This window comes from Hypomesus transpacificus, chromosome 16 (assembly GCF_021917145.1).
Source record: "Hypomesus transpacificus isolate Combined female chromosome 16, fHypTra1, whole genome shotgun sequence".
In the NCBI taxonomy this organism is placed as follows: domain Eukaryota; kingdom Metazoa; phylum Chordata; class Actinopteri; order Osmeriformes; family Osmeridae; genus Hypomesus; species Hypomesus transpacificus.
Genome location: NC_061075.1, coordinates 4,173,013 through 4,185,584, shown reverse-complemented (window position 1 = coordinate 4,185,584; position 12,572 = coordinate 4,173,013). Strand labels below are relative to the sequence as shown.

Below are 12,572 nucleotides of genomic sequence, written 5' to 3'. Positions count from 1 at the left end.
CATCACAGGAGCCACTGAAAGACTAAAGCATGCAGACCATGACAAATAGTGACACAGAGAGAAAGAGGGAGAGTGGGAATGAGGTCAATGACTGTACATATGTTGTAAAAGACTAATGTACAGATAGGTCAGTGTTGCTTACATCAGACGCTCTAAAAGCTATGCTGCACTGTAGCTGCTCTGTCAAAACCACATTATTGAACCTATCTAACTTCTGTCAGTTATAGATGTAAATAAAATGTTTATTTACAATATGTTTATACATTTATTTTTAATTATTATTTTATCTTCCTTGTTTTTTAGAGGATATTTTATTTGTTTTACATATATAAGGCAGTGAAGCTGATCGCTATAAAAGTTGACCAAACAGATAATCAGGAGCGTTTGTTATGTATTTTGATGCACTTCTAGAGTAGCCGCTTACGCCCCTGGTATGGATTTGGAGAAACCCCGTCACAAAAAATTCCATCTCCTCTCCAGTTTACTGCAATATCCCTCCGAAACAGTAGGTAGTACATGGCGTCGGAAATTGAAACATTTGGTACGTTGTCAAATCCTTTTTCTTCAGATGCTAGTTTCAGGTGAACTATACACGGTGTACATGAATGGACACATACCAAATCGTTAGTCGTTTATTGCGATTATGTTGTCCATTCAGAATTAGTCACCGGAAGTAGTAGTTCCAGCCAGCTCGAAACTGTCTGCGTGATAAACCCATTTCCTTTCAGAAAAACCTTGAAGCATCGGTAGGAATATGTCAAGCGATTCTGCGGACTACAATAGGTAAAAATTACTTGTGTACTTGTGCATGGCTTGCCTGTTTTAACAATAACTGCTGTCATGGTCCGATTTAATTTCATGGAATTGATGTCTGAATGCTAATAAACAATCTATGCAAGAAGGTTGCTGTTCTTTAGAAATAGTTGGCTAGCTAGCAAGCCTGATGCGACAGAGGATGCGTCCTCTCTGGTCCTTATTTAGCCAGCTGGATTGCTACTTCCATATAAAACATGCATCACTAGCTAGCTGTCACTATAATGGGAACCCTATCTGACATTTCTCTGCTCATGTTCCCAATGGAGGCTGTAGTTCTGCATCAGCTGGTTTTGTGTGCCGTTCATTCCACACTAGGAACAAACTTGTGTCAGTGGTATTCAGCGAGGATCTTGTTGTACCAACTTGCCTTCAAGCACCATTGCATCTGCTGTTGTACGAGTTCTGCATCGGACTTTGTGTTTGCCCTTGTCATGTTTTCACAGCTGTGCTTGTATGTGAATGTCTACATACAAGTTATTGAAACTTATGTTACTGTGATTAGTGTGGCGTAAACAGATCCATACCATTTGGCCTATACCATTACACCAAACGAGAAAAAAGTGACACTAAACGAGACTTCTGTCTCCCATTAGTTCAATGCGAGAGACTAATCCTGTAGTTTTACCCTCAGCTCTAGAGACAGAGACCATGGGGGCCCTGATGGAATGGAGCCAGATGGTGTCATTGAGGTGAGTGGTCCTGGGCCTTGGTCGTGGCAAGTTCAGTCCAATCGCTGGTTCGTGAGACCACATTGACATCAGATTGGTGACAGTTTAGACTGACAGACTCATGTACTTCAAAACATAACAGGAATACAGGTAGCACGTAACAGGTATCAAAACATTTGCTTGCCACTGGTATCCAGGCAGTAGATTCTGCCAGTGAGTACTCAAGGTTCCCTGCCAAGTTTCACAGGCATCAGCAGATCCTCACAAGAAGGGGAGGGGGGAGGGACACAAAAGCAGAGCGCACGTAGGGGTGACAGGTAGATTAGGTGTGTATTACGGTGACACATTGTGTCAGTGAGAGGGGGGGAAGAAGGTGTGTTCTTCCTTCGTCTGTCTCCTCCGAACCGGAACGATAGCCGACACCGAAATGAAACCCGCCGAGTTCTGTGTTTCAAATTCAACATTGCTTGTCGTTTGATTTAAGTTAAACCTATAGCAGTCGGTTAGATAACTACTATTTGCATTCCACAACAGTAGTTGTGTCCATTTTCACACACAGGCGTAACAGAATGTTGTAATATGCATCAATCCCACAAAGCAATGGGGGGGGAACAGTTCCTAAACCTACCACAAACGAGGCAAGGGTTTACACAGTCAGGACCTAGGGTGTGTCGCGGATGGACACACTGACTGTGACCCGACGTCTCCGGGCTGTGTCGTTTCAGAGCAACTGGAATGAGATCACCGACAACTTTGATGATATGGCCCTGAAGGAGCTGCTCCTGCGGGGGATCTACGCCTACGGGTTTGAGAAGCCGTCTGCCATCCAGCAGAGAGCCATCATCCCCTGCATTAAAGGTGCAGTAAACACGTAGCCGTCTGCCATCCAGCAGAGAGCCATCATCCCCTGCATTAAAGGTGCAGTAAACACGTAGCCGTCTGCCATCCAGCAGAGAGCCATCATCCCCTGCATTAAAGGTGCAGTAAACACGTAGCCGTGTACAGTGTACAGAACGTGCCCGCAAGCATTCGAGTGCACCTCCCTAGTCGGTTTTACGATCACTAGGCTATCGAGCGAAACGATGGCGTACCATCGTTCACAAGGGCCGACCTTGTGAACGGAGACAATGATGTGCTCTACTGATCGGAGTAGATGGAATAGCAAAGACTTTACAGGAACCAGGCATTGCCTCATAAACCCTCCCCCTGTATTTTCTCGCACAACTTGGGATACCCCCCCCCCCCCCCCCTCACACACTTGTGGCGTCCCAAAAGCCAGCTTTATCGCTTGCCCTCAAACTTTCTACCCAATGTTGTCAAATCCCCCCCCCCTCGTTTTCCAGGCTATGACGTCATTGCGCAGGCCCAATCGGGGACGGGGAAGACGGCCACGTTCGCCATCTCCATCCTGCAGAAGCTGGACTTGGGGCAGAAGGAGACCCAGGCTCTGGTGCTGGCCCCCACCAGAGAGCTGGCTCAGCAGGTATGCTGAAACCGAGGGGTCCTAGTTTAACTAGGTGTCAACCACGGCAGCATAATACCCTGACGAAAAGGTATCTTCAATTTATTTTTCACCCCCCCCCCAAAACGCTTTAGTGGTGATCTCTGGCACTGGTTAGTGTTTTTCGAAACATTTTGGGGGGTAAATTAAACCTCGCCTTTTTTTCGGACTACCTTGGTTGCACGATTGACACGGGGGTTTGGTCTTGTATCTCTCCCACACAAACCGCTCGGCTCGAAAACCACATGATTCCCTTTCAGCATCTGTTTTCTTATTCAACTCATCACTGGTTGCTTAATCTGTGTGAGCATTAGTGAATGTAATGTGCAGGCCCAGGGCAAGTATTCCAACCCATACTTTGCATAATGATTCGACGAGCTTTGAGGAGCCACCTGCCACCAACCGCTTCATCCTGCATATTCCTCGCTAAAACGTCATGTACATTCTGTGTGAAGTCACTTCCAGAGTACATATGAGTTGGATGCCTTCCGGTACCTTCCAGGCGCATCCGTTTGCACAAAAAACGGCATTTAATGATACAGAATTCCAAGTTAGGATTCTTTTGCAGTGTACGACACAGCCCCGGCCCAAGAACTGGAAAATCGCAGATTGTAATGAAGTGATATGGGATCATATATAAATTTATGGGAAGTTATGTGGGATTGGCGGTTTTACACAGGACCTCCCACGTTCCTTCTGTGACCTGGCTGCTTTGCTCGCGAACAGATCCAGAAGGTGATCCTGGCCCTGGGGGACTACATGGGTGCGGCCTGCCACGCCTGCATCGGCGGCACCAACGTCCACAACGAGATGAAAAAGCTGGAGGCCGAGGCCCCGCACATCGTGGTGGGCACGCCCGGACGCGTCTTCGACATGATGAACCGCCGATATCTGTGTGAGTTCCTGCCTCCACCGCCCGAGCGAGAGACTCTGGTACACGGGGGGCTCCGGCCCTGCTCGACGCTAGAGCGGCCGTTGTAGGAATTCCTTTTTGTGTCGTTGTCGGAAGAAGTTCCCCTTCAGGTGCTGTAAGGTCTGTTTAGCTGTTCACTGGGGCAGGCTGATTTAATCCTAGATGGAGTAGTGATCTCCTGGCCTTGATCACGAAACTACCTCCACAAGGTGAGGGTTGGGAGGGTCAAAGTGCTGGTCAATGCGGTCCCAGTATTAGAATATTCTTTATTCGTAAGGTAAAAGACCACTACATTTTCGGATGCTAAAATTGATTGATATCTTTGTCATTATATTCTGTATGATTGAAAATCAAGACCCTTGAAAAATTGATTAGGAACGGGATGACGTCTTTTTATATTAGTTTTGCATAATTTATCCAAACGTCCTTCTTATGGTAAAGAATGGATGTTATGGAGGCTTGGCCTGAATATTTTATGAGTCAAATGGGTCTTTTTTTATGTCTGGCTCTTCAGTGGATAGGTGTTGAACTGGGTCTGGGGTTTCAATGGAGGACTCTTGTTTCTAAACGGCCAGTTTGTGGCAATATTGTGTGTAAAAACCACATGCACAGTGATTGGGCGTTTGGGTGAAGCTGGTTCTCTTGTTCCGCCCAGCTCCTAAGGCCATCAAGATGTTCGTCTTGGACGAAGCCGATGAAATGCTGAGTCGAGGATTCAAGGATCAGATCTACGAGATATTTCAAAAATTAAGCACGAACATCCAAGTGAGTAAAAAAAAATCGAATCTATTATTATTTTTTAAATGTATTTGCTTATGTTTTTTTTTTCCCTCCCACAAGCAACATCTATGGTTGCCTCTTGTCGCGTTTTAATAGTTAATAATCGTAGCCAACCTTTTTGGTTTCCCTTCTTGTCGATGCATTGTTGTTGACCGTGCGCGTGCGTCCACCAGGTGGTGCTGCTGTCGGCCACCATGCCTGTCGAGGTGCTGGAGGTCACCAAGAAGTTCATGCGGGACCCCATCCAGATCCTGGTGAAGAAGGAGGAGCTGACCCTGGAGGGCATCCGCCAGTTCTACATCAACGTGGAGAGAGAGGTACGGGGACGGGGGGGAGCGTGATGACGAACCGTCCAGACGGGGAGATGTCAGTCGTGCAGAGACACGGTGATCAAATGGGAACTGTTCGATGGTGATCGGGGTCGGTGCTGTGTGTTATCAAGCTGTCTCGGATTAGTGAAAGAAAGACTTTGAAATTGTATTTAAACATTCTGCTTTTTCAAAAAAAAAAATATATATATTAAGATCCGCATAAGTTGATTGTATGCACCCTCCTGCCACAGTAAATTCTGTGTTTGTGTTAACTTACATGGCAATAAAAAACGATTCTGATGAGGCAGGAAGGTAGCGCATGCTGTGAAATGAAACGCACCCCTCAACTGAAACGGGATCCCCTCCGCTCTCGTCTCTCCTTCTCTCTCCCCGTCTCTCCCTCCCTCTTTCCCCTCGCTGTGGTCGGTAGGAGTGGAAGCTGGACACGCTGTGCGACCTGTACGAGACCCTGACCATCACCCAGGCGGTCATCTTCCTCAACACCAGGAGGAAGGTGGACTGGCTCACCGAGAAGATGCACGCCCGCGACTTCACCGTGTCCGCCCTGGTGAGGACCCTCACTGGGGCGGGGTGAATAACTTTCGTTTATTTTATTTTTTCGTATATCATCAACAATTTGGACCTCTAAAAAGAACTTGCATATCCATCTGATTAAACAAGGCCAACGCTCACCTCAGGCGTGACCACTCGATCGTGATTGGACCAAGATAGTCACATGACACATCCAGGAAAATGAAATGGATGCAATGTGTAATATTAACAAATCTATTGCTGTCCCTAACTTTTGTGGCGTGTAGGTCTCTGTGCCTCCCATCTCCCATTCCATTACTGAACAAAAACGTCACCAGCAGGTGTTCTGAGTTAGGATAAGCCTTGCATACCTACAACATGATCAGTGCGTCTATAAACATCCCCCCACCTCCTCCGCCTCCTGGCTGGCTACCTGTCTAGATGAGATTGTGTGTCCTTTAAGGAGATCTAGTTTCATCTGGCGCGTTGACCCAAACTGCCGAATGCTAAATCCTAAATGCTAAAGTTGTCCTTGTCGTGCCAGCATGGAGACATGGACCAGAAGGAGAGAGACGTCATCATGAGAGAGTTCCGTTCAGGATCCAGCCGAGTCCTGATCACCACCGACCTGCTGGTAAGGAAACCTCTCCTGAGCTACACTTTAGATAACACTCCCCCCTTAAATAAGCTTTGTTTGACAAATCGCAGCCTTTTATAAGATCCTTTTAATTGAGCTGGCCTTGCATTGTAGGGTAGTGTGGCTTCAAATCACAATGCTGAGCTTTCAGATTTCACGTGCACTGAATTATGTGTGTTGCATGAGAGCTGAGGTGTGTGTGTGTGTGTGTGTTTGTTTGTTTGTAGGCCCGTGGCATTGACGTGCAGCAGGTGTCTCTGGTTATCAACTACGATCTGCCCACCAACCGGGAGAATTACATCCACAGGTTTAACACTCGGGTTTGAAACAGACAATGAACAACTTTGACCCGTCTTTTGTTTGGTAACATGGTGGCGTTTTTTTTCCAACAGGATTGGGCGCGGAGGCCGATTCGGCAGAAAAGGTGTGGCCATCAACTTTGTTAATGAGGACGACAAGAGGATCCTTCGCGACATTGAAACTTTTTACAACACGACCGTTGACGAGATGCCGATGAACGTGGCTGACCTGATCTAGAACTGACACGCGGCTGGGTTACTCTTATGATTTTTTTTTCCGGCGCTCGCTGTCGCAGAACCAACGGCTGCATTGCGGTTATTTTCTCCGAAATATATCGAATCTATCTTTGTGTCTAATGCTGAAAGAGGATCAGAAATCCAGATATTCTCAAAGCGAGGCGGCGACTGCGGTCGCAGGCTCTCGTAGGAGCGGTTGTCTTCCCCAACAGGTCGAGTGCAGGGGTAGGTGTACGAAGACACGATGGCGTCTTCAAAATGGCTCTCTTTTAGACTTCCTTATCCTAGACTAATAAGAGTGTGTGTAGTAGATATCCTCTATCGTTTAATCGTTTACTTGTGGACTAAAAACTATAAGTGCTGTCTCAAGTCTTCTAACTATGTGATGGTGACGTACGTGAGGTTATGCAGAGGTTTGGGATGGATGATATAGACTCTTAAATTAAGCTATATCTAGGTGACTTGTGCAGTGTATTTAACGTATTTAATCACGCTTTTTTTAATTCAAAGACCCACTTTTTTTCAGAAGGGGGCTGTAGTATAAACACTTTGAATTGTTCTTGATCCGTTTAAAAATAAAATGTTATATGTTAAAACGTGCTGTTTTTTATTAATTCAGTGGGATGAAGGGCATATTTTACCAAATAAATAAAAATATTCCAGTACGGTGACAAGATAGAAAAAGCTATTGTAATTTTATTACAATCTAAACTTACAAAAAATGTACAGAAAAGAGTTTGTAACTGAGTACATACAGAGGAATGGCTAGTGAGTGGGAGGAGGGGAGGTAGTTTGGTCAGTTCTGAGAAGACTGCTGCAGGATAACAGAACACAGACTCAGTATTTGTAGGTATTCATCTGCCCCATCAACGAGACACTTGTCAACCTCCTGAAAGATGCATTAAAAAGAAACATTAACAAACAGCTTGATTGAGAACAATTCAAATAATCCTGTGGTGCCTCCACTAATAGACTAAACACTGTCGCTTACCGCCATCTTCTCTGCGATGGCCGACTTCTGTTTGTCGTTCAGGTCGTCCTCGATGACGGTCTCATGCAGCTGGCCGAGGATGACTGTGGCAGCGTAGCCCTCGTCTATTATGTCCTGAAAGAGGGAGGGTTATCAGGTGAGAAACCTTGCGGGGGGCCACGGCCACCGCCGCACCTTCACACCTCACGTCCAGTTGGGGGAGTTGCTGGACGACTGCTCGCTGAACCTTTGCAGCTTTTGAGTTGTCGTCTGCAAACGGTGACGATGACAGCAGGGATGGATCGATGAGGTCAGGTTAGAACATTTCGGAGAGGGGACGTCGACTTACCCGAACAGCCACCTCTAGCTTCTCAAACGTGCCTTTGTAGCAGATCTGCAGCAGCCCCTGGATGATCTTATCAGGAACGACCTTACAGAGAACAACAACAACCTGCATTAGAATCCACGAAAACCAAACCATGCTTCAATACAGTTACCATTGAAGATGCCTCAACACAAGAGTTTGTGGACATGTCTGCCGTCATTCTAAGGCAGGGAATGTTCCGGTAAATACATTTAGTCCTCTTTCAGAGATTTTGGTGGACTGGGTAGTATTTACTGTCTAAATACTACACTCCCCTTCAGATCTCTAAAATGAGTCGACTTGGGCCAACAGCACTTGTGTGTTGCAGTGAGGATGCGCCGCCCGGCAACTCCAACAGCCGTTAACGAGAAGGCGGACTCACCCCGGCGATCTCCACGATGGCCTTCTCAGAGATCTCCTTGTCCACGTTGAGTCTGGCGGCGCTCTGGAGGAAGGTGATGGCTTTCCTCAGGTCTCCCTCCGACACCTTCACCAACGCTGCAATGGCCTGGAGGGACACGGGGCATGATGGGTTAGGGTTCGGTCGCCCACGGTTCTCTCCGTCATACGCAATTAGAGGTGAGCACAGGTTGTAAGCGAAGGCCGGAGCTTGAACAGTAACCGGTACAGAACTTCTGGACTTAACAGTGATCACAAAGGGATCAAATCGAGAATCTGGTGATCGAAAGATGAGTGTTGTCTTCTGTATGCCTTCACTTCACCAAGGACATCCATGGATCCTGATATGAACACTTATCATGTAAGAACAAGCCCCTAAACCTTGTGTATGACCTGCAGGTCTCCAGGGCTGATGGCACATGACTGGCTGAGGGGACCGTACCTCGGGCGAGTATTTCAGGTCCTCCTTCTTGCAGATGTCCAGCAGACGTTCCTCCTGGATCTGGTTGTCCAGGGGTTTGAAGCGGAACTTGGAACATCTGGATGTCAGGGGCTCGATAATTCTGACGACGACCAGGCGACAAAAACACACAATGCTTCAGTCTCTAGAGAGTAGTATGATAGTGGTATATCTAGACTAGCACTGATTCAAGAAAGAAAAAAAGGGGCAGGGTATTCTAGGTAAATACAAGAGGCTGTCCTACGGATCGGCCTTCCTTCCTCTGACGGACGCGACACTCTGTCTCTCTTCTCGACCGGCTGATGTAGTTGATACAATTTACATTTAGTCATTTAGCAGACGCTCTTATCCAGAGCGACTTACAGTAAGTACAGGGACATTCTCCCCGAGGCAAGTAGGGTGAAGTGCCTTGCCCAAGGACACAACGTCATGTGGAATCGAACTGGCGACTTTCAGATTACTAGCCCGATGCTCTAACCGCTCAGCAACCTGACTCTGATACCCTGTCGCTCCTCCCCTTCCTGTCTCCCTCCCCCCCTTCTCCCCTCCCAATACCCGCCCCCCCCAGTCTCTCTACCTGCTGACGTAGTTGCAGATGAGACAGAAGCGCGTCGTGCGGGACTCCTTCTCCATGGTGCGTCTGAGGGCGGCCTGGGCGGGGCCCGTCATCGAGTCCGCCTCGTCCAGGATGATGATCTTGAACGGCGGGCACAGCTTGCCGCTGGGGGCGACAAAGACCATGTTGAACACCGACAGGCATCTGACCAGCCAGGCACCTATCTGTGTGTGTGTTTGTTTCTGAAGCACAGGGAGAGGGTCTTACTCGGTGCGTTTTCCTGCCACGGTGAGCTGGGCGAACCTCTTCACCTTCTCTCTCACCACCTGGATCCCTCGCTCGTCAGAGGCGTTCAGCTCCAGAACTCTCTGTTTGTACAGCTCCGGTCTGGCGGGCGGGGAAGGAGAGGACATTGTCATAGTCACGCTGTGTGCATGTGTCTGCATGAGTGAGTGTGAGAGAGAAAGAGAGAGTAAGAGAGAGAGAGTAGGAGAGAGCGAGCGACAGAGAGAGAAAGTAGGAGAGAGAGAGACAGATAGCGAGAGAGTAGGAGAGAGAGTAGAAGAGAGAGAGAGAAAGTAGAAGAGAGAGAGAGAGTCTCACCCGTAAAGCTCTCTGGCTGCGGCCAAGATGGTGGAGGTCTTTCCGTGCCAGGGGGCCCATAGAACAACAGGTTGGGCAGCTAAAAGCAACACAGGATCAGACCAGGGATGGGAACGCACAGGGAGGAAACAATTTCACTCCAAGCAAACTGGACCAAGTCCATTTCCAATATGTAAATATTGGCCGAATATTCGAACGAAAGATCGTTTACACCTGGCATGTTAGCAAAAAAGGAGGGATTGAGGGATGGCAAATACAAAGGATGAGATGAGTGTTGCAGTAGCACCACCTCTATCTACCCAATGATGAGGTATGGGAGCACATATATTGAGGGGGATACTTACATCAGCTCCTTCTAGAGACTTCTTTAGCACTGCCACCACCTCCTCTTGGAAGGCCACGTCATCCACACACTTGGGTCTGCTGTGGAACAGCAATACTTTCAATTTAGACTTCAGTGGGTACAGTCCCCAATTGTCTGTCAGGTAACACATGCTGGGAGTACTGAAATTAACCAACCCTATATCATACCCATCAGCTGTTAGGATTCAATTCATACTCACTATTTCTCCACCCAGGGAACAGCTTTCGCTTTCTTCTCTCCGCTGCTCCCAGCCCCCTTGTCCTTTTGGGGTCTGGGGACCTGGCCAGACGGTCCTTTCAAAAACGCCTGCATTGCCACTCTTGGAGGGGGAAACTACCGATAATATCACACACGTTTACCTTCTCATCATAAGTAACGCGCTACACTGATTCTGTGTTGACATAGCAGAGCAGTACAGGCTATAAATTCCATTTCAGTATGGCAAACTGGAAGTTACTGAACACTCCTGCGAAACGAACAGCAGTTGTGCCTGACGTCCATACTGTAGCAGGCACAGTGGTGATATCAGATTCTTAGTCTGTGTCGTCCTGTGACTAAGTGAAACATTTCTTCGTAGCAAGATTATGCTAACAGTTAATAATTCCGGTGGTTAACAGTAGACTTTCTAGTTAGTAGCGAGTAATTACAAGTTGCGTTTAGCGAGTTCAGAGTTTGTCTATAGCTAGCTGGCTACGTGCTAAGCAGGCCACCTCCAGCTACCTGTATGCAATTACTAGCCTAGTACTAAGTAGAACAACTATATCGCCACAAACTTACTTTCAGTCGCTCAAATCAAAATCGTGTTCGTTCCGAGATATTTGTTGAGAACGTTGTTTCCGTTACTTAAACGCAGCTCGGCTAACAACCTGCCACCCTGACTGTATTCATTTGTGTTGACATTTGTTGTTGGAGCTTCGACTGTAGCAAACCGTGTGTCAAGCAATTTCCCGCCATGGCGGAGATGCTTTCTTCCGGTTACAACTTCCTATTTCCTCCAATGAGAGTCCTTTTTCTTCTTCAGTCAAGTTGATTGTGGCGGATCGCATCCAACTTCATTGCCCACACCGCCATCTAATGTGCAGGAGTGTGTGGCCAATTACGGTAGGACTGCCACATCCTTCACCTCCACGCTTCACGCTCCAATGAGTTGATAATGTATAAGCAAACACCTCTCTCGTTTCACTAGCTTGCATATCCTGTAATAGCATAAGCCATATATTTTCCATACAAGGTTTTAATGTGTCTGTGTAGCCTATCTATGGTCAGTTTGAGGAGAGAGACGAGTGACGTGATGCAGTTTCCTTGAATCGATGAAATGAAAATGCACAGACCAAAATCCCTTGCTACTTTTATTTCCAGGGAATTTAGGGTTTTATTTAAAATAATAATAGTAACGTAATGTTGACAACATTGCACATTCAGTAACCCATATGACATGCAAATAAAATAAATTATGAAAATATATTTTCACCTAAGAAAGAGTTATAGATTTTATCTCAGGTTCTTTTAAATTTTAAACACAATGTATTCCAGATTATCTTCAGCACCAGCTGTCATGCCATGCCATTGATGACGCATGGTTGCCCTGCCTCGAGTACACGGGGATGGGCGCAGCTGTCTGGGGATAACTGGCTGCTAATGGCCGTCTCCTAGGCAATCTCCCCAGTCCCAAGGGCAATGCCGTGCGGAAAGATGATAAAGCCCTCGCCTAGCATTTTTGCTCTCATCAAAACGTGGAGCAGAGTTACACATCGAGATTGTTGCCCTCCATCACTGTATCAAATCTTTCTGACAAAAACACATGGTGATGGGGCAACAGTAAAGAAAAATGGTTTCATCATAAGTGAAATAAAACCGTGGAAATGCAGTTGATACGTCAGTTTCTTCATGTAGTTGTTTTATTTCTATAATAGATTAATATATCAATCAAAATGAAATTAAATGTTATGAATGAACTATATTCTGAAGACCAAAAAGTAGTAAGTACATGTGAACGTTTCCTGAAGTAAACCTGCCTTTTTCAGCATGCCCACATCTCTAGATTTGATATAAATCATAAACTTTTTTACCATTTTCACAGTTCCATTCATGAATAATTTGGATTATGCTTTTATCCTTTTGACCAGAAATCACCTGACACCACAAACTACAGTTCCAGGAAAT

General features: G+C 46.6%; 2 protein-coding genes across 2 annotated transcripts; one reads left to right on the top strand and one right to left on the bottom strand.

Moving 5' to 3' along the window:
- Positions 1-493: 493 nt before the first annotated feature.
- Positions 494-6,814, top strand: LOC124478659 (eukaryotic initiation factor 4A-II). Its single transcript, XM_047037011.1, has 12 exons — positions 494-541; positions 729-783; positions 1,448-1,505; positions 2,210-2,342; positions 2,828-2,967; positions 3,712-3,880; positions 4,554-4,663; positions 4,852-4,995; positions 5,420-5,557; positions 6,065-6,154; positions 6,385-6,464; positions 6,550-6,814. Exons 2-12 carry the CDS (start codon positions 755-757, stop codon positions 6,692-6,694), a joined length of 1,236 nt encoding a protein of 411 aa, XP_046892967.1. The 5' UTR covers positions 494-541; positions 729-754; the 3' UTR covers positions 6,695-6,814.
- A 555-nt stretch (positions 6,815-7,369) lies between these two features.
- On the bottom strand, positions 7,370-11,395 carry LOC124478660 (replication factor C subunit 4-like). The gene is given in 12 exon segments (XM_047037012.1): positions 7,370-7,582; positions 7,685-7,798; positions 8,013-8,093; positions 8,410-8,535; positions 8,869-8,989; positions 9,464-9,607; positions 9,710-9,829; positions 10,046-10,091; positions 10,094-10,124; positions 10,390-10,468; positions 10,609-10,742; positions 11,187-11,395. Coding segments are annotated over 11 exon segments (1,068 nt in total). The 5' UTR covers positions 10,722-10,742; positions 11,187-11,395; the 3' UTR covers positions 7,370-7,489.
- Positions 11,396-12,572: the final 1,177 nt, after the last annotated feature.